Source organism: Anabrus simplex, chromosome 4, assembly GCF_040414725.1.
Source record: "Anabrus simplex isolate iqAnaSimp1 chromosome 4, ASM4041472v1, whole genome shotgun sequence".
NCBI lineage: Eukaryota > Metazoa > Arthropoda > Insecta > Orthoptera > Tettigoniidae > Anabrus > Anabrus simplex.
Window position 1 is genome coordinate 215263824 of NC_090268.1, and position 22869 is coordinate 215286692.

Below are 22869 nucleotides of genomic sequence, written 5' to 3' on the forward strand. Positions count from 1 at the left end.
TTTAGGGCAGTCACCCAGGTGGCAGATCCCCCATCTGTTGTTTTCTTAGCCTTTTCTTAAATGATTGCAAATGATTCCTCTACTTGTAGACAACTGAAAATGAAAAACTGTCATTTTATATATTTTTACATATTCTTAGTAATATTACATATTATGTGAAGAATGTAACATTTTTGTATATATGTAGGTAATTTATTCAACAAAATTAAAAATTGTGTCAGCTCGTTTAATCACACTATAGTAAAGTAATAGGTGAGTTTCATCCCATTGCTAAAGTTGACTTTAAAAGCCTTTAAAATTGGGATTTCTAACACTCGTCTGTGATATACAGTAGGTTCGAGTGCCTCAACTGCAGACAGCAGCACTAATCCTTTCTGAGAATCTGCAAAGGCTAGGTGCCTTTCATTGGTCAGAGTTTCTAACAAACTCCATGCGGTATTTAAACGAAATCAAGTTCCTATCTGTTCGCAAGATCATTTTGGCAAACAAGAAGAGCCCTCCAAATGGTAATTTCACGCAGGTAGTTTTATCTTTTAAAATATGCATCAGTGATGCTGATTGATCCTTTCAGCCTACAAGAGAATTTTATCAGATTAGCGCCAAAATATTACAGTGGAAAACATGGAGAAGTGCTTGGTGACACACTGCACATTACGATAAAAAGTTATTGTATTATTTGTGTTACTTAATAGGGGTTTAAGAACAGATTCTATAATGACTTTATTTAGTAACATTTATTTGTTTCATTTTCAGAGCTTGAGGTCAACATGAAATTAGCTACTACAATACATCATGTAATATATTCTGTGATGAACAATGCAGTTAATATTTGAAGTATTTTGATTATGCCTTTAATTTGATTATTTAATACTGTCAAAATCAGAAAGTAGTAGACTGTATAAATTATCTAAAGCAACAACGACTTTGTCATAAAATATGGAGGTATTTAAAACAACTTTATCATCTCATATCTCAACTATAAGTCACAATGAAAGGAATATACAGACGTTTTTGTAAATTAACTGCTTTAATACTATTACATATATTATGAATATTACATATTTAATTACATATTACACTGATATTTACCACATTTTTATGTACATATTTCGCACTTCGATATTACGTAAAAATCTGGGCCCTACTCACAATCATCCGAAGAGATCTATAACCTTTATCTACAACCTCGTTAATGTGATTACCGCAATTATCTTTCCTTAAATTAACACCTAGGTACTTACAGTGATCCCCAAAAGGCACTTTTACTCCATCAACACAGCAATCAAAACCGGGAGGTCTTTCCCTCTTGGTGTAACTTACAGCCTGACTTCTCATCCCATTTACCATCATACCATCATCTGCTGTCCGTCTCACAACATTGTTGAGATCTTTCTTTTTGCAGTCATTCACAATCCTGTAACTTATTTACTACTCTGTATGGTATAACATCATTTGCAAAAAGCCTTATCTGTGATTTCAGTTCTTTACTCATATCATTATATATGACAGTTGGAATTTTAATAGTGGCAACTATTTAATTACAACTGTTACAAAAGAGATACATGTTACCAAGTTTTACTATTCTTCACAGTAGTCACCAGCATTGTGTACAACCCATTGCCAGTGATGTGGAAGTCGTAGGATACCTTTAACAGTGCCTATTGTGTTGATGTTTCGAATGGAGCAGTCTACTGTCTGAAGAATCTCTGGAGCAGTTCTGAAGCGAATGCCACAAAGTGGTTCCTTCATCTTAGGAATCAATTCAAAGTCACAAGGGCTTAAGTCCAGGAGTATGATGGATGGTATATCAATTCCCAGCCCCATCAATTGAACAAATCAGCCACAGCTTGTAATGTATGCAGCATAGAGTTGTCATGCAAAATGATGGATGGGTTCTGCAGAAAGTGTCGCCGCTTCTTTCTCAAAGCTGGTCGCAAGTTATGTTCTAGAAATGAACACTAATACTGCACATTGACGGTCTGCTGTAGAAGAACATAATGCATTAGGGTAACCCATCACAGTCATACATGAGAATAACCATAACTTTCACAAAGCTGGGGTTCTGCCAAGCTTTCAATCTTCGTGGTGACACGTAATGATGCCATTCATTTGACTGGCGTTTCAGTTGTGCCTAATACGATTTGGACCATGTCTCATCCGGCATAATGATACGGCATAAGAAAGCCTCTTCTTCATGCTCATAGTGCTCCAAGTGGTTATGAGCAGCGTCATATTGTAACAATTTCTATGCATTTCTGTCAAATCATGTGGAACCCCTCGTGATACAATTTTTCTCATGCCCGGACATTCCTTCAGAATGTGAAGCACAGTCGTATGCGCTAATCCGGTGTCTCGGGCCAGGTCACTAATCATATGGCGTCAATCAGTGTCCAGTAACACGGCAAGAGCATGTATAATCGGCACACTTTATCTTGGTGCATTTACACCCTAGTGCTGAATCGGTCGATCTCGGCAATCTTCAAGATTCGTACTGGAAACCTTTGAAACACAAACTATGAATCGCTTAAGCATCGTTGTGCGACATCTGGCGTACACTTTACGTACTAGTACAGTTGTTGTTTACATAGCAAAGCCAAACTATAGAATTCATGCTAGGAACAAGATTTGAATCGAGAAATGTTATATAATGTTATATAATGTGTATGTGACACAGTTATTGGCTTAAGATAATAACGGTTTAGAAACGTCATATCGATCGATCATATTCTCGATTCAATTCAGATTTCATTTTCATACAATTGGCAGCACTACCGGAACCGGGACAGCTCCCTCCTTACTCCTCACCCCCGTATACAAATGCACCAAGATAAAGTGTGCCGATAATACTTCTTCTTCACTGACACTACAACAACCTGGCCGACGCACAATTGCCACATTTTGGCATCCCTCGTTCAAGGCTTTTACCCACCATGCCACTGTTCTGTAAGGCAATGCAGATTCCCCACAAGCCTCTTGAAGATCTTGACGACACTGTCATGCTGTACGACCTTTGGCACATTCAATCCTTATCCAACTCCGTTGTTCCTTTTTCAAAAACATTGTGACAACACTATCTTAGACCACCAGCTAACACGAGGGTCTGTTCCTCTCGCCAGTTTGCATGCACGTGATGTGGGAAGGGAGAGTTCATGTACTCTGAGATAAGGTACATATGTAACGAATGTGTGCTATCGGCGACATTATTAGGTATTGTTGCATAGCGTCCCTACAGCAGTGTTGCCACTATTACAGTTCCAACATTTGTATATATAAAAAAAACATAACACTGCCTTGCGGGACCCCCAACACTTAATTATTACAGGATCAGATAATGCTTCTCATACTCTAATTCTCTGAGTTCTGTTTTCTAGAAATTTAGCCAACCATTCAACCACTCCTTTGTCTAGTTCTCTCTTTTTTTTGGTGGCTTTACGTCGCACTGACACAGATAGGTCTTACGGCGATGATGGGATAGGAATGGCCTAGGAGTTGGAAGGAAGCGGCCATAGCCTTAATTAAGGTACAGCCCCAGCATTTGCCTGGTATGAAAATGGGAAACCATGGAAAACTATCTTCAGGGCTGCCGACAGTAGGGTTCGAATCCACTATCTCCCGGATGCAAGCTCACAGCCGCACGCCCCTAACCACACGGCCAACTCACCCGGTTTTGTCTAGTTCAGTAGTCCTCATTTTCATCAGCAGTCTCCCGTGATCTGCCCTGTTAAAAGTCTTGGATAGGTCAACAGTGATACAGCCCATTTGACCTCCTGAATCTAAAATATCTGCTATATCTTGCTGGAATCCTATAAGTTGAGCCTCAGTGGAATAACCGTTCTGAAACCTTGGTAACACAGAATATAAAATGCCATCTTCTGAGTAACATAATCCTATGACATTTTGACAAAATTTGCAAGATTCAACCTAAGAATAAGTTTGTTTGGTTTTTTTTTTTTTTTTTTTTTTTGCTAGTTGCTTTACGTCGCATCGACATGGATAGGTCTTATGGCGATGATGGGAGAGGAAAGGGCTAGGAGTGGGAAGGAAGCGGCCGTGGCCTTAACTAAGGTACAGCCCCAGCATTCATCTGGTGTGAAAATGGGAAACCACGGAAAACCATCTTCAGGGCTGCCAATAGTGGAGTTCGAAATAAGTTATTAGACGTGATGTAAATTATAATGCAGAATCCAATGCATGTGTTTTGTAATGTTTATTCTTGTGCATCTGTGCATTTTTGGACATATTTATTGTGTGCTGCTGTGATAGGTTTCTTTTACAATAATTTGTTGTGCTATATTGCTTTGTTATCATCCATGTTAGTGATGATTGTTGCTCATTACTAAATTTGTGTCTTCTTTGCCAATTTTGTTGAAGTTATTGTCCAGTGTTGTTTTCTTTAGTTGAAACATCAAGAGATGATATTTATTTAGCATTATTGAATTCAGAATGAATATTTTGTTTTTAGAACAGACATCAAATCATATTTGTTTGGTCAACCTAATTTAAAATTACCAAGTGTATAATTAATATACTAACACTAAATTTATGTGAATTTTATTGGAGATATTTTGCAATGTTAATTAACGTTCATTTCGAGAATTTTTGACAGAATTTTATTCAAGGTTTTTTTTACACTTCAGTGAAAAATAAATATAAATGATAAAACCTGGAACTGAATTTATAATAAGAAATTGCATTTATTAGAAATTTTAGGAACACTCTTATATCACAAATTTGGGAATAGTTTAACTCAATTATTAATGTAATAATCATTTCCACCACTGCAGTTAATCAGGATGGCCAACAATTTTCTATAAATTTATTTTATATTTTAATTGCACCATGACTTCTAACTTATATAACCTTGTCTTCCATCTTTTGGATCCATATTTTTTAACCCGTTGCTATAAAAAACACTCTAGAGCACTCGAGTCTTATGACTCACCTGCCAGGTTGAACGCTCCAAAGCACTCGTCACACACACATGGTCGTTAGAAGTGTGTTGATAGAAATATTAAAGGGTCTTCTGAAACCACGCTGCATTCCAATAACTCAGCAAGCTCTCAACACTTTATTAACAGTCTTTCTTGTACATTTCACAAGCAGACCAGTTTTTAAACATCGTCTTCTGGCTTTAGAATATTCATGCTCGAGTTCACATCATGGTTTTTTCTCTCTTTTTTTTTTTTTTTTCCACTTTACGATAGAAAAGCATTTATTATTACCTCCTATTCAATACATATATCCATCTTTGGATGGAATGATTTTTAACCAAACATGTTTCAGCTCATCTTTGAGCCATCTTTAGTAAAATATATTAAAAAGTTGCATGAATTAATGTTGAATAAGTAACAATAAGAATGTGAAGGAGCATGTAGAATCTGAGTAGACCAGTTGAAGTCCGTTTTCTGCACTGAACCAGTTTGTTTGTGGAGGTGGATGGATATGGTGAAGGAGAGTATAGAGAAGAGAGGAGTAAAAGTAAAAGAAATATTGGAGGAAGGAAGGAGTGGCGGAGAGATAGAAAACTGTCGAGGTCCTTGATTCACAACCCAACTAAGAAGAAGAAGAAGGAGAAGAAGAAGAAGAAGAAGAAGAAGAAGAAGAAGAGCCACCCTTTAAGAAAATAACATAGAAATCAAACGAATAAAAATATGAATGTTGCTGCTTTTGCATTATATTTATAAATGATCAGTGTGTGTATATATATTTGTACTTACCCAAATTCTGAATCTAAATATTACCCAAGTTTTCTAAACCATTTCAGTGTTATTGCCCACCTTAAAACGGGCACGCACAAAAGTCTCCTAGGAAGTAATCGTCAATTTTAGATAAAACAACCAAATCCATATAAATTAGAACACCTTCATATACCCTTATTTCATCAGTGTTAGTGTCTTGCCATGTAGTATCGACACTGACAGTTTTCTTTGTAAATACTTGGCATAAAACTCTCCCACAAATAATTTAAAAAATATTTTTCTGAACTCCCAGAAGGTAAATCATGATTTGGACCTGCGTTGTTTTCTTATATTTCCAGTTGGTCAAAACAATGATTATCGTGAGTATTTCTCTGTAGCCCTGTTCCTCGATCTTTGCACAATATTTGTTCATGATTTTCATGACTCTTGGAATCATTATCACTACTACATTCACAGAATACAATTCTGAACTACTTCGAGAAAGTTCACTAGCTCCACTAATTTCTAACTTATCTTCAATTTCACATTCTTTCAAACCTTTTGCCACGAACCTGCTACGCAGGCGTAGCAGGGGGAGAGGTGATACTCCCACGTGGTGCGTCTCAGGTGGCGCGTCCCAGGTGGCGGATAGGGGGGTCCTAACCGGCTTGCCGACGGACTTGAGGGAAATAAAATACCTCTCGCGGACCAAACACACTACCCCCTGCGGGTGGGGGACGCACATGTAGAATACACCCGCATGTCGTAAGAGGCGACTACAAGGGGCGACCAAGGGATGATTGAATTAGAACCATGAAACTACTCTTGATTCGTACCATTATGTGGGGAACACCATGGGTTGCATGTACTTGCAAGTAGTATCACTAAATTGGTACGAAATAGGTTTGTGATTAGTTGCAGTAAAAAGACTGGCCTGGTGGTTTCCAGTACCCGTGCGTCGTACCCATGTGAGCAAAACCGCGGGTCTGGGCATAGCCTGTGAGTTGTACCACTATATGAGCGGCACCGTGGGTCAGCGTTGCCTGTGATTGGTACCCACTATGTGAGGAACACCACGGGAATACCGGTGCCCGTGACTAGTACACCTAGGCGAGGAGCCTTACCAGTTTGCGTTGGCTATGAGTGGCGCCATTGTGTGAGAAACACCATAGGTCTGCGTTCCCTGTACTAAGTACAATACTTGTGAGTAGTATCATCTTGTGTGGAACACCGTGAGTCTTCGCTACTTTTGATTAGTACCCCAACATGACAAATACCATGGTTCTACTTTACTCGCGACATGTACCATTCTGTCAGGCTTTAGTCATGGATTTTGCACCCCTGTAGACATCAAGCATCATTGTGCTTTATAAATGGTCCCTTGGTCAGTAATACTGTTATTCATGACCTTTTCTTGTGTCTCATCCACTGTTTTTGTTTGTTTGTTTGTTTTTTGTTTTTTTGTAGGGTTCATATCCATCCATTCATTCTTCATGACATTTTTTATTTTATTTTGTTCAGTGGATTAATTTGAACTTTTGGTTATTTCATTTCATACCATTAGGGGCCGATGACCTCGATGTTAGGCCCCTTTAAACAACAAGCATCATCATCATCATCATCATCAAACCTTTTGACACTACTCCGCGGTAAGTAAACAACATGGTGTGAATTACAAGATATTACTTTTATTCCGTATTGACGGTTTACACTTTACAATAGAAAGGTTTTTATTATTTACTCCTATTCAATACATATATCCATCTTTGGATGGAATGATTTTTAGCCAAACGTTTCAGCTCATCTTTGAGCCATCTTCAGTGAAATATATTAAAAAGTTGCATGAATTAATGTTGAATAAGTAACAATGATGATCCATGATGGTTGCGGGCTATAAGGAGTCAACACCAGGACAAGTTTTCCTTTCAATTCTGTGGGATACACTCACTACTAAAGAACATGGAGACATTATAAATATTAAACATTTATTCATCACAGCCACTAAGCCTAGAATAACAAAAATATATAAAAAAGTTTATTGTATAACAATTTATAAATAACTCTTGATATGCATTCCAAACTTTTACACAGACTGAGCAATGCAGAGAGCTTCAAAACATAAACAGACATTTCACCCTGTCTATCAAAATAGATATCAAGTATTCCAAGTTCTGAGGTAACAAGTAGATAAAAAATATGTATTTACACAACAAGTCCGATAACTGTGTAGCTTTAAAAATATCAACCTCTTTTTGTAGCCCTACAGTTAACAAGCTAAATGAGATTTTGTAAGAACTCAAAACTTACCCACATTTAGAATATTGTTTGTTGAATTGCTGCAGTCGGGGATGCAAGAAGTCAACCCACTCCTCACTCAGCTCTCCTTCTTTTGTCTGGCATCGTCATTGTCACTTCAGCTGCCTGCTTGATCTTGAAAGCAACTAGTTCATTTCCTTATTATATATCTTTTTAAATAAGCTTTGGTTTCTTGTTGATGCAGCCTTCTCCCACACTAACACTACTTACAATAACTTGGAAAAAAAGAAAAATCTGGCCTGGCTATTGACAGGAGTAATAGGCTTATTGACAGGATAGCCTTTTAACCAGCTAGCAAGCAAGGACTGATCTTAGGTTCTATAGTATGCTTTGAGTTGCACTCTGGCTAGGCTGAACAGGTGGACGCTGAGAAGAAGTCAATTTACCAGCCAACCGTATACTGCAAATATCACTTAGACAACATGCACTCGTGGTTGGTGCTCGAGGCACAATCCCTGAATTTCTCATACAACTGTGGGATTCTCTTGGACTAAACCATACAGGACTTCACAACATTGCTATCTCCGCAATAAAAGGTTCAATAACCATACTCGGCAATCTTTTGTATAGCATTTGATGAACTAGACATCATTCTATATTGCCTAATATATTTCTGAACCTGAGTTCTTTTCTATCTGAGACATTCTAACAAATTCACCAATGACTTTCACAGCTATACAATATTTTGTAATCAATATTCTTTGCCCTTGTGGCAGCCTTCTCATGGGGGAAGTTGTATTGATAAAAATATGTTAATATTAATTCCTTGAGCCAGTTCAACATTACATTAAAGTCCAGTGTAGTCCAAAGTTCAGAGCATCTTTTCTTGTAAACTATTGTTTAAAGATAATGAACTTCAATCAGGAAATATTGTTCATATTTTTAGTACAGTACACTGTAGTCTTCGAAGATGAAATAAGATTAATATCTGCTGCAGTAGCTGAAGAGGAATTAACAGCAATATTTAATATTCAACCAGTCAACGTAGCTAGGTTACAGAGGAACATAAACGAGATCATAACCAATATTTAAAACTATACAGCTATCTCATCGAGTGGTGGAGCTGAGAAGGAAGAGTGACTTACCTCAACTCCAGTAGAGAGATACACGTTCGTCACTGGGAGACCCATGTACATCACTCTTCCTTTCCTCAGCTTGACAGTGCAGTATGTATCATGCCATTAAAGAATACAGTGAAACCTCTCCTTATGAACATTCCTCAAAAACAGAAATTTATATCCCAACCGAAAAGATATAGAATTGCTAAAAAAAATCAATTCTTATTTATGGATGCTCTAATATACAGACCTGGACAGCTTTTTAAGATTTGTAAAGTCTGCTCCATCTCTTGACTACAAACAGAAATGGAATTTTAGACCTAATACACTTAAGTCTTAAGTCAATTACAAATTTAACAACCCTGCCTTGCAAAGCCCATTCAAAGTTGACTCTGAAGCTATCTAATTGACTTAACTTCAACAGCTGAAAAAATGACGACGACATAAGATATCAGATTACCTTTTTCCAATTATTTATCAGTATAACCAACCCTCTAACGCTCATATACCCAGTTCACATTGTTTCTGACCACCCTAAATATAGAGGAACGAGAAAAGGACACAACACAGGATGAACATGAGGCAGTTGGTGTGTGAAGGGAGAGCAACAGAAACAGGAAACAAGGATAACCTCCATGATCATCTTATTTTCTTGTTCCTCCTGTTTAGCAGTCTACTTTATTTGACACTTGTTTGTTCCTTATTGCATACTGTGGGCAAACATCCTTCCATATGCAGACAAATTGCAATGTCCTTTGATGTTCGTAAATGAATGGTTTCACTGTAAAACATTCCAATTGTACAGACGAGGGCATCTCAGAATGAATCCCCTCTCAAGATTTTAATGGATGGACAAGTTTCATATTAAAACCTAACTTTCCCTGCAAGAATTTGGTTATATACCTCCTCATTCAAGGGGTCATATGTCCCACCACTAGTTAAATAGAATAATCTGTCCTTCACTTCAATTGGGTTGAAACCTTCCTCTTGAAGGTCTTTCTTCTTCATCTTGTATGTCCCTGGTTAGACAAGGAAAAACAAATTAGAACATACATAGACCAGCTCTGGAAAGCAAGGGCAGTTTAGAATAACAAAAAGATAGAAGTGACTGTTAAGCATGCCAGCCAATTGGTCACTGTGTCGTAACTAGACCTCGGATTTTAGGTGGAAACCTATTTTGTTCCCGAAGAGGTGACTTAAAAATGAAGTTGTATTTACATGTTTCATGTACCAGATGTCCACAATATTAGATTGGCAGTGTTCAGTGCAGCACAGTAGAGGCTGTAATGATTGTAGGAGTCTAAAATTTCGTAGTTGTGTTAATTAAGCAATGCGCTTGCGAATTATGCCACAAAAATGATAACAATAGTTCCAAGTCTTACAACCAGATGGAAATATGATGCTTTAAGCAGTGGTAAGGTTGCAAAAAAAGGCAGGAAATATCAAACACATGATAACAGTGGTTCTGGCATGTTTATAAGGATTTATGGTTACAAACACTGTTCGATATGGCCTTCCAACTCAGTAACTTGCTGTATCCATAATGTGGCATGGTCGATCGTTGGCCGCAGCATATCGGGTGAAATCAGAGCGACATGTCATTGTATGCCAGCCTTTAGATCAGGCAGAGACTGGACATGTCCCTGATATCCCCACAACCAGAAGTCACACGGATTTAAGTCGGGAGATATTGAAGGTCACGTATCTGGAAAATGCCCAGAGATGAAGGTTTCTTGCAGCAAATCTTTCATCTGTGGTGTGGTGTTTCTTCATCTTGCATGAAAATAATTGCATGGTCACGGTTTCGTTCTTGCAAAGCTGGAATTACATGTTGCACCAGGAGGTCCCTATAACGTGCAGATGTCACTGTACACCTAACAGGCCCATGAGGGGTCATCTCCTCAAAGAGAAACAGACCAAGAATGAAGGAGATTGTAAAACCACACCAAACAGTCATGAAAACTGAATGCAATGGTTGTTCCTGCAACCGAGGAACTGACAAAATTTAATTCCACATTCTGACGTCAAAGTTACGGAAAATTGTAGCGCCATATTTTCAGCTGGTGGCAAGACTTTAGAAATATTTTTTTGTAGCATTATTCATGAGGGCATTGCTTAGTTAGCATATCTATGAAATTTCAGACTTCTACAATCATTACAGTCCATGCTGTGCCATGCCGAACACCGTCAGTTTAATTGTGGACACCTGGTATTTATAAGGTTATAAATGGTGATCCTATAGTAACTAAATTGATGTTAGAACCTATATTTTCCTATATTCCTAACTTTTTATTTCTAAATCAATTTAAAATTATTTTAAATTATTCCAAGAAACTAAAATATATGCCGACTTGTCTTCAGTATCCTTGAAACACTTTACAAACAAAATCTTAAAAGTATGGCAGATGCCGCCCACCCTCATCGGAGGGTCTGCCTTACAAGGGCTGCACTTGGCTAGAAATAGCCACAGAAAATTATTATTGCCTTAAAAGTGTACATCTCTGCAAGGATCCATAACTGAAGAAGATCAGCAAGTCAATAGCATTTCATTAAGCTATGATAGTAACCCCACCTAATGTAACTGAACAGCAAGTAAGCTCAAAAAAATATTAATAATAATGAAAATGAAAATCCTCAGCCTGTTTCCAGTCATTTGACCATGTCAGAAATGGAACGAATGAGCCCCCTTCTAGTGGCGATGATAGAAATTGCATCGGGTGGCAAAACCTATTGCACACCTCTGGGGCAATGATTAATAACTGACAGATGAAATTAAATGATACTGGAGAGTGTTGCTGGAATGAAAGACGACAGGGAAAACTGGAGTACCTGGAGAAAAGCCTGACCCACTTCTGCTTTGTCCAGCACAAATCTCTCATGGAGTGACTGGCATTTTAACCACGTAACCCAGTGATCAGAGGCCAGCGTGCTGCTGCCTGAGTCATGGAGGTTTCTTTCTTGCGAGAATAAATATCCAAAATACTTGAAATGATCTACTTGTTCCAGTTTTGTATTTTCAACCTGACATTCAATCCACTTAGGTTTCACCCCCAATGACATCACATCTTAGTCCTCGAAATTAAATTAAATTAAATTAAATTAAATTAAATTAAATTAAATTAAAATTAAAAACAATATGTTCATTCACTAAACAGATTTTACATAATGGAATTACAGAAAAACTTCAACAACAACTTCATCCATCATCATCTTCCTAGTATTATTCCCGCACAGTGCATGGTCCACTTGTCGGCACATCTGTCTCCATTTAGACTGATCCAAGAAATTTTCTGGGGTGGTGTTCACATATTCCACCTTCTCCTTGATGCGATCCATCCACCATATTTTAGGTCAAGCATGCTTTTGCTGGCCTGCATGGCTGTCCTCGCTACAGAGCTATCATTGCTGCAAATGACGTGTCCATACCATCTAAGTCTACCTTTGCGTAGCTTTTCTACAATTGGGGCAACTCCCAGTCTTCATCGGACATCATTGTTCCTTGCATGGTAGAATCGCGTGTGTCCAAGATTCTGTCAGAACATTCTCATTTCCACAGCATGTAGAACCTGCACATTCTTTGCCATTGCTGGCTAGCACTCCGATCTGTAGATGGTGACTGGGTGCACTACTCTCCTGTATATCTTTGACTTTAGGAATAGGGGCATCAGATGGTCATACAGAATTTGTTACCTGGTGCCATTTCATCCAGGTGGCATTGACTCGGTTGTGAGCATCTGGAAGCTGTCACATTGTTGTGAATAAGGAGCTGAGATATTTGAATTGCTCCACTTTCTCAACTCTTCTCCACTGATGTTGATGGTACCACACTCCATATACTGTGTCTTCTCGAGAATGAATCGAAGCCCAAGTTTGCCAGGCTGTACTTTCCATTGCTGTGTTTTCTCCTTGAGGCCTTTGTGTCATAACCTGCCAAAACAATGTCATTGGTATACAGAAGTGTCCACAGAAGGGGCATTTGCAGGTCATTCAAATTAGTGTCCATAAGGACAAACAGTAATGGAAATAGTGCTGATCCCTGATATGCTCCAACACTGTTGGCAAAGGGAGGCGATGTTCCTGCTGCAAAGCGAATCATGATGGAAATGTTGCAGTACAGTAGCTGGATCCATTGTACATAAGATTTGGGAACATTATGGGACTGTAGGGCGTGCCAAATGAGTGTGATCAAAGGCCTTCTCCAAGTCAAAGGAACGCCTTTTCACGGTGCTTCTCCAAAAGCTACCGAGCAGCATCAAAGGTATTTGTTGTCCCACTGCCTTTGACAAAACCGCATGTTTTTCAGTTATACAGACGATCTTATGGAGCCTGGCATCAATTACCCATTCATGACCCAAGAGCCATATCAAATAATAATCCATTCATTCAGTCACACCATACTTGCCCTTCCAAATTGGCACTGCAATATTAGTTGTTCAAAGTACTGGGGCCACTCCATCATCAATAAGTCTGTTTAGGAGGGTGGCAACTCATCACCCAGTCACAGTAGAACAGTCTAGCCACATCGGTTTACCTTGCCTGGCCCAGGGTAAAACTGAATTGCTTCCAGTTTCCCATTGTCTGCTACAGATTTTATATTTATGAGGAAGGGGAGTGACTTCAGCTTCCAAAAATCATTGGACACAAAAAACACATTATTATTATTATTATTATTATTATTATTATTATTATTATTATTATTATTATTATTATTATTATTATTATTATTATTATTATTATTATTGTTGTTGTTGTTGTTTTTGTTGTTGTTGTACCGGGAGGTACACCCCTACGCCACACATTTAAACCTTGCGCCAATTAGAACTCCTCTACAGGAGAAACACTGAACTTGGAACTAGACCTCCTTAAACTTTATTCAGAAGATGTCACTTCCTTAATTTTGTGATCGTGCAGTTTCCAGGACTGCGTGAATTTTAACTTGTTTTGTTTCCCAATGATCAAGAAGTGTGGACATTCTCTCATAGATGTCACTGCTAAAAAAACTATCATCATGCAGCCTGGTGCGAAGTGAAGGAACATTTTTTGAAGAAATTTTGTATTCATAAGTTTTTTCTTTACTAAATTTCGTTCATTCATTTGTGGGTTGGCAATATTTATCTTTTCTTTCTGCCAGTTTTGAATCCAGCCAATCGCTAATTTTTGTAATTAATTTCCGACCAATCCTGGATTTCTTCTTCGACTTTGAGTGTAAATTTTGTATGGTCCAATAAAATTGAGAGGTTGTGGCTTGATTATTCATGGAAGGTCTTGAACCTTCCCCGAGGGTTTATAAACTGCGGATTTTCACGTCTCTTGGCCATTTGATCAACATCTAACTAAGTGTGTGTGTCATGCAGGAGGCGGGAGGCGCCTCTTTCTTCACGCAGCAGTTCTACAGCAAGGTAATGGCCGTTTAATACCTTTATTTCTTGCTAGCTCTGCAGTTTAACCCGAGGGAAAGGTTTGAAACCTTAACTATGTAACAAACTTTCTAAAATGTAAATCTCATTTCAGCACATGTAAAATTTTATGAATCTTTAACTGTAATCGGGGATAGAGAGGGATTTACCCTCTTGATCTCCCCTTCATCTTGGTTTGAGGTACCACATTTGTTTCTGCTATGTATTAAAGTTATTTCCATGCGCACCACCTCAGTAGATTGGGATTAGCCCCTGTTTCGTTGGCAAGTGCCCTATAGGTTTTTAAATTTTTTTTTTTGTGGAGCTAAATCTTTGACTCCATTCCATTTTACTTGGGCCTTTTATTGAACCTGTTCTTTTTTTTTACTAAGGCCCCGTAGGTTGGGTACTAGATACCTCTGTGTAATAAGATGGCTTTTGTAAATATTGCCTTGTAAGGCTAGTGATTATTGGATTTTTATAATGTGTTGAGAACGGAGAGAGCTTAAGCTCCTTTTCAAATGTTGTAAAATTGCCTCTGGGGGGCCTGATATTGCAATTTTGGGAGCAAGTGCTCCAGGTATTAGGGGATTTCTGTCCATTGAACAAATTGGTGCTTTTATAAAGTTGAGCTAGGAGCTCAAAAGTTGTAAAATTAGGGGCTTGTAGCCCAAAAGAGTTAGAATTCTTAAGTCTTGGATCCTTCTAAGTCTTGTTTCTAAATTGCTATGTCATTGTTATTTCACTAAGTTGTTTAAATTTTGTTGTTTCAAGTAAATATAACCTTTGTTAAAATTTTAAATTAACTTTGGCTTTGTAGTTAGACCCAATCATCCCGGCACCTTCTTTCACCTCTGCTGATGCATGGGTAGCCCCGTAACAATAATAATAATAATAATAATAATAATAATAATAATAATAATAATAATAATAATAATAATAATAATAATAATAATAATAATAATAATAATAATAATAATAATAATAATAATAATAATAATAATAATAATAATAATAATAATAAGTAATTTATTATTATTAGTAATTAGTAATAATTTATTATTATTATTATTATTATTATTATTATTATTATTATTATTATTATTATTATTATTATTATTATTATTATTATTATTATTATTATTATTATTATTATTATTATTATGAACTTTATCAGCCACATTGGACCACTTGAGACGTTCCATGTTCACTTTCTCTTTGAAGGTTGTATTGTTTGGTTCTTGTGATCTGCCCAATCATTTTTCATGCATTCTGATAGTAATTTTCTCAATTTGTCTTCTATAGTCATTTATGCTGAAAATTTGTGAGCCTTAAGAAGGGTTTTAATTATTGAACAAGAAACAAAACCTCTCTACATCTAATAATATAGACATGCACCTGCAGAAATATCTCATCAGAACTTTTTTCTGGAATATACTAGTGAGATCTGGCACTTGGAGAGACTGAGTGCATTCAAGATGTGGTGTTACCACAGGATGCTCAAGATTCCCTGGGTGGACAAGGTATTGAGTGATGAGGTACTGTGGAGAATAGAAGAAGAATAACCGTGCTTTTGGAAACGCATCCAATCCATATGGATAGATCATCTGTTAAGACATGATGATCTCATTAAAACAATCATTGAGGGAGAAGTTGAGGGAAAGAATACAAAAGGAAGGTGGACATTGGAGTACATCAACTAGGTAATGGAAGACACTGACTGCTCTCAAAAGGAAGGCTGAAAGCAGAGACACGTGGTGAGCTGCTGCCAAGCAACCTGCAGGTGAACTAACCTGTCATGTCCACTTTGCTGAGCAGCCTGATGAACTGAGGCCGAGCGTAAGATGGCAAGCACTGCATCACTCCCTCCGCAAGAACCTTCAGATCTAGAGTGCCATCTTCATCAACGATAGCCGCCATGCCCGCTCTACCCTCCAGGCCCCGGATCTGAAAGAAGAGTATCATTGAGCTACACTGATGGTTTATAAAACACACGATAGAGGAAACATGTGGCTGTACCCACCTCTACTCCATACACAACACTGTCACGATAGTTAATAATGTTGCTTATCACAGCTTCCACCTCAGATGTTGAGACATTCTCTCCTTTCCATCTGAATGTATCTCCAGTCCTGTCCTTGAAGAAGAGGTAACCAAATTCATCAGCTACTAAGATATCTCCTGCAAGCAAGAAACAACATAACTCTATACAGAGAACACAAATGGCTGCTTAATGCACCAACAGAAGAAATGAAACCAATAAACAAAGATTCTAAAATTTTATGTGTTGAAAATGCCAACTTTCCAGGAGGGAGAGAAATTTTTTTAATGTTTACATAGCTTCTATAACACATCTGATGAGTGATTACCAGAGGTAGAAAGGGAAACTACCCGCTATGAACAAAGTGATGCAACAAATAAATCTGTAATTAACAGTATATTTCACACTCTCGATCTTTCAGTATTTATGAGCAGTTAGCTAATAATAATCAAGTTCCTATATCCCAATAATTGTAATTCAAGTCCCTGGCGTAGTTCTGCCAGAAGTATTTTTGAGAAATTATTGTAGACAACCTCATATTTTTCAGCATTTAATGACCCTTTTATTCTCCGTCCCACAGAGTAGGGAAAATAATTGTAATCCACCATCTGTAATGATCACATAACCACATTTCAGTTGAGAATTGTAGTGTAGATACGGTATATTAGATATTATCTTGCTTGTTATATTCATGTGTATCTTTGTGTACGGTAACCCTTTCGATACTTTAGCATTTAACCAAATGGCAGGTTTCATTTCTATTACAGCATAGTAGGATAAAGTAGTAATAATATTAATCTGCCTATGCGTTTAACGTTGTTGGTAATCCTTAAGTAGTTCTTGCACATTTCTAACTATAGGTCTAATTGGATTTCATTTCTATTTGTGCTTAGTAATAACCTATTGTAATTAGGATACATCTGAACATAGTTTAAAAATTATTGTAGTGTATTGTAGTAACTTATTAGAAATTAGAGTGCTTATTCTATTATTTTGAGTAGTCTTATGAATATCAAACTTTAATTGTAATTTCCATTTCTGTATATGCTTAGTAATAACCTGTTGTAATTAGGATATGTCTGAATGTAGTTTAAAATTACTGTAGTGTTTTGTAGTATCTGAACGTAGTCTGAATGTAGTTTTTTTTTTTTTTTTTTTTTTTTGCTAGGGGCTTTACGTCGCGCCGACACAGATAGGTCTTATGGCAACGATGGGATAGGAAAGGCCTAGGAATTGGAAGGAAGCGGCCGTGGCCTTAATTAAGGTACAGCCCCAGCATTTGCCTGGTGTGAAAATGGGAAACCATGGAAAACCATTTTCAGGGCTGCCGATAGCGGGATTCGAACCTACTATCTCCCAGATGCAAGCTCACAGCCGCGCGTCTCTACGCGCACGGCCAACTCGCCCGGTGAATGTAGTTTGAAATTATTGTAGTGTATTATAGTATCTTATTAGAAATTAGTGTGGGCCGATGACCTTCGATGTTAGGCCCCTTTAAACAACAAGCATCATCAAGAAATTAGTGTGTTTATTTTTTTACTGTGAAATATTTGTGTAGTAACTCGCTTACTAGAATTTTGTTGTAGTAATTATGGTAGACTTAACTGCAGTTTAGAATTGTGTAATTCTTCAGTATTATTTTCTGTTTTCAGTAATTAACAGCAATAAATTTTCATCCTGTTAGGGGGTTGTAGGAAAAAAAAAATCATACAACTAAGTAGTATTGTAGTGTAGTAGTAGCCTATATTAATTACCTTATTGTTGGGAGATCTTTGTAAACTATCCTAGACAATATTTCTTTCCTTTCATTTTTATTTTTCACAGAATAAGTTACGGTATCTTATTTTTCCTTTTCTTTTCATTATTCAGTAAAGAATGGCTAAGGAGTGCAAGTGTAGGAACTGTGGGTGTGACCAGGTATTAAGGAGTATGAGTGGGGAGTTTGAGAGTTTGAGGGAGATAACTAGGATTCTCTCAGAAGACAGGAAGGAAAGTAGGCCTCCCTCAAACAATGTACAGGATATAGTAAGTGTAAAAGAGGGATGGGAAGAAAAGGGGGGAATTGTAGAAGACAGGTGGGCTAATGTTTTAAGGGGAAGGAGATTACAAGCTAAGGGCTCCATTCAGGTTCAGAATTCAGGACAGGTGTCTGTGAGAAATCAGTACGAGTCACTGCAGGTAGAACAACCAAGGGAAGATGAGGAACAGGGAACTTTTGCTGAGAAGTGTGGAAGTAGGAAGAAGGGAAAAGGCAGGGAAGGGAAATGTGGAGTAGTGGATAGGAAAAGACAGGTGGAACAAGGTCACGGGATGGAGAAAAGGGAGGAGAAAGTAGCTCCTGCAGCTGTCAGGAAAGATAGGACTGACCAGGAGGAGAGAGGATCAAATGAGGTGGGTAGAGCTGAGGCTCTGGTCATGGGGGATTCCACTGTTAGACATGTGGGGAAAGTGTATGGGGGGAAAGGGAACCAGGGTAGAGTGTTACCCAGGAATTAGGTTAAGGCAGATGTTGAGGAGAGTAGAAGAGAAGGAGGAGGGAAAGGAGAAGGTGGTAGTGTTTCACGTTGGTACTAACAATGTAAGACAAGCAGGTATAAGTACCAACATAGTTGGGGATGTGTAGGATCTGGTAAATGCAGCATGGGTGAAGTTTAGGGAAGATGAGATTGTTATCAGTGGAATACTGTGTAGGAGGGATACTGACTGGAAGGTGATTGGGGATTTAAATGATACTATGGAGTGGGTATGTGGGAAACCAGGAGTGAGATTTCTAGATCTCAATGAGTGGGTAGGAGATAGGGATCTGTGCTCACGTGGCTTTCACTTAAATTGCAGTGCTACATATAAGTTAGGAAATTTGTTTAGAAGGGCTATAGGGAGGTACATTCAGGGAAACATGGTGGCTTACGGAGTGGTGATAAGGGAACAGGAAACTGGAAGTCAAGTAGGGATGACATAAAAATGTTAGTGCAGAACTGTAGAAGTATTGTAAAGAAAGGAATAGAATTAAGTAATTTATTGGATATATATTTACCGGATGTTGTAATAGGAGTTGAATCATGGCTGAGAAATTATATAATGGATGCAGAAAGTTTCTCACAGAACTGGAGTGTGTATCGTAGGTAGGAGGGGGAGTATTCATTCTCATGAAAATGAAGATGACAAACATTAAATTCTATGTGTAAGGCTCATCTCTAAAGATAATAGGCAACTTGATGACTTTGGAGTGTACAGACCAGGAAAGGGTAGTGCTGACACTGATTCAGAATTATTTGATAAGATAATCAGCTATGTAGGAAACGATAAAGAAAGGAATGTGATTATAGCAGGTGATCTCAATTTACCAAATGTCAATTGGGAAGGTAATGCGAATGACAGGAAGCATGACCAACAAATGACAAATAAGTTAATACGGAAAGGGCATCTGATTCAGGAAGTGATGGAACCAACTACAGGGAAGAATATTCTGGATGTGGTGCTGGTAAAACCAAATGAGCTCTTTAGAGAAACCAAAGTAACAGATGGTATTAGTGATCACGAAGCTGTTTTTGTGGTAGTTAAAAAATAAATGTGAAAGAAAGGAAGATATTAAAATTAGGACTATTTGACAGTACCATATGGCTGATAAAGCAGGCATGAGGCAGTTTTTAAAAAGTAACTATGATTGGTGGAAAACGGTAAATAAAAACTTAAACAGATTCTGGGATGGTTTTAAAGCAATTGTTGAGGAATAGGAAAATAGGTTTGTACCTTTAAAGGTGGTAAGGAATGGTAAAGATCCACTATAGTCACTCACTGTAGAGTAGAGTGTAGTGTATAAAGAATAGTTATATAACTACCATTGCTTTCATTAGCCCGTCTGATGGCCATGATCATTAAAGCATCATGTCTATATGGTCTGGCCCTGTGGTTAGCCAGTTTGAGTCCCATTGGTCAAACAATATTCACCCTCAGAATATTGATAGGCAGAGTAGGAGAGGTGGTGGTATACAATTTCTGATCACTAGATTGAGTGCAAAAAGCTTGGATTAAATTCCAAACCGCTCTGCAGTGTTCATGTGAAGTGAAAGCATATGACAGGTCAATGGTCATTTGTCCATCAGATGGAGACTTTAAGCCTAGAGGAGGTCCCTTGGTGCTATTCAACAGGAATAGGTTTCAGGTTTCATCCGCTCCCTTCCTATTATCATATATCTCATCATTCATTTCATCTTGCTCCTCTGATGAGGTTGACGTCAGGAAAGGCATCCGGTCATAAAAACTTGCTATGGAAATTCATCTCACTTCATACTCAACACCGTAAAGAAATGGGATAATGGCTGGAAATATAAACTTTCATACATACATATCATATGCTTTTTTACCTGATATAAAAGCAGAATCCCCTTTGTGGGAGATATCATAAACAATTTTCTTTTGGGATGCAGCTTTATCCACATAACCAAGGAATGCTCTTGATGGATTATTTGGATTAATTTTTCCAATGAAGACACCAGGTTCTCCTGAAAGAAAAATGCATTAAAATCAAAGAAAATCAAAGGTATATTTTATCATAGTGCAGGTCTATATGCCTACTAGTTTGACTGTTTCAAGGAATTTGTTGCACAAGGACTAAATGAAAAGGCTGAAGGAAACAATAGATGAAGAGTGGACAATCATGAAGAATGGGATCAGTAGGGCTGCTGAAGAAAATTTACAAAGAAAGGTATGATCAAGTAAGAATCAGTGGATAACTTGGGAGATATTAGACCTGACTGATGACAGGTGTAAATGCAAGAATGCAAAACATGAGGAGGGCAGAAAAGAATACAGGTGATTAAAGAATGAAGAACATGGAAAGTGCAGGACAGCTAAGAAAGAATGGCTGAAAGAGAAGTGCAAGGATGTTGAAAGTTGTATGGTTGTAGGAGAGATAGATGCTACATACAGGAAAATCAGGGAAACCTTTGGAGAAAGGAAAACTAGGTGTATGAATATTTATTAAGAACTCTGATGGAAAACCACTTCTAGGCAAAGAATACAAAGCAGGAAAATGGCAGGAACATATTCAACAATTGTATCAAGGTAAAGAAGTAGATGATATGGTTCCAGAACAAAAAGAGGCTGTTGATTCTGATGAAGTGGGGGACCCAATTTTGAGGTCAGAATTCAACAACGCTTTAAAAGACCTAAATAGGAACAAGGCACCTGGAGTTGATGGCATACTCTCAGAATTACTGTCCACCTAAGGAGAAACCAGCATGGCGAGATTATTCCATTTAGTGTGTAAGATGTGTGTTACAGGAAAAGTGCCATCTGATTTTAGACAGAATGTTGTTATACCTATTCCCAAGAAAGCAGGTGCTGACAAGTGTGAGAACTACCATACCATTAGTTTAGTATCTCTCATTTGCAAAATTTTAATACATCTTATTTACAGAATAATGGAAAGACAAGCTGAAGCTGAGTTGGGAGAAGATCAGTTTGGATTCGGTAGAAACGTAGGAACACGTGGAGCAATCCTGACTTTACGACTGATTTTGAAGGATCGAATTAATAAAGAAAAGCCCTCATACATGGCATTCGTAGCCCTAGAAAAGGCATTCGATGTCGATTGGACCATGGTATTTGAGATCCTGAAGGTGATCGGGATCAGAAACCAAGAAAGAAGAATTGTTGCTATGAAAAGGAAGCAGCAATCCAGAACAGAGTGAGGCAAGGCTGCAATTTGTCCCACCTCCTTTTCATCGTTTACATAGAACAGGCAGTGAAGGAAAATAAAAGGGAATTTGGAAAGGGAATCACAATCCTAGGAGAGGACATCAAAACCTTGAGATTTGCTGATGATGTTGTTATTTTATCTGAAATTGCAGAAGATCTGGAGAAAATGCTGAATGGTCTGGATAGAGTCTTAGGGAAGGAGTGCAAGATGAAAATAAATAAGTCAAAAACAAAAGTAATGGAGTGCAGTAGAACGAAGTTACGTGATGCAGGAAATATTAGATTAGGAAATGAAGTCTTAACAAGAGAAGATGAATATTGTTACTTGGGTAGTGGAATAACTAACAATGGCAGAAGTAATGAGGACATAAATTGCAGACTAGCATAAGCAAGAAAAGAAAATTGCTTACTTTGAACATTGACATAGGCATTAGAACGACTTTTTGAAGACTTTCGCCTGGAGCATTGTACTGTACGGAAGTGAAACTGGGCGATGACTAGTTCAGAAAGAATGAGAATAGAATCTTTTGAAACGTAGTGTTACAGAAGAATGCTGAAGATGAGATCGGTAGATGAAATATGAATGAAGAGCTCCTAAATCGAATTGGTGAGAGGAGAATAATAATAATACTGTATATAATTGGACGAACACAATGGCAGGTCCCATTGGGACCTTCTTC

General features: G+C 37.8%; 1 protein-coding gene across 1 annotated transcript in view; it reads right to left on the reverse strand.

Annotated features, from left to right (window-relative positions):
• Nucleotides 1-7646: 7646 nt before the first annotated feature.
• The window catches only part of Fatp1 (Fatty acid transport protein 1), a 323268-nt gene continuing 308045 nt past the window's right edge, over nucleotides 7647-22869 (reverse strand). The window contains exons 9-12 of the mRNA XM_067145352.2: nucleotides 20854-20991; nucleotides 16472-16629; nucleotides 16242-16395; nucleotides 7647-10071 (exon numbers count right to left, since the gene is read on the reverse strand). Coding sequence (XP_067001453.1) covers nucleotides 9917-10071; nucleotides 16242-16395; nucleotides 16472-16629; nucleotides 20854-20991 — 605 coding nt within the window. The 3' untranslated portion in view covers nucleotides 7647-9916. The remainder of the gene's footprint in view (nucleotides 10072-16241; nucleotides 16396-16471; nucleotides 16630-20853; nucleotides 20992-22869) is intronic.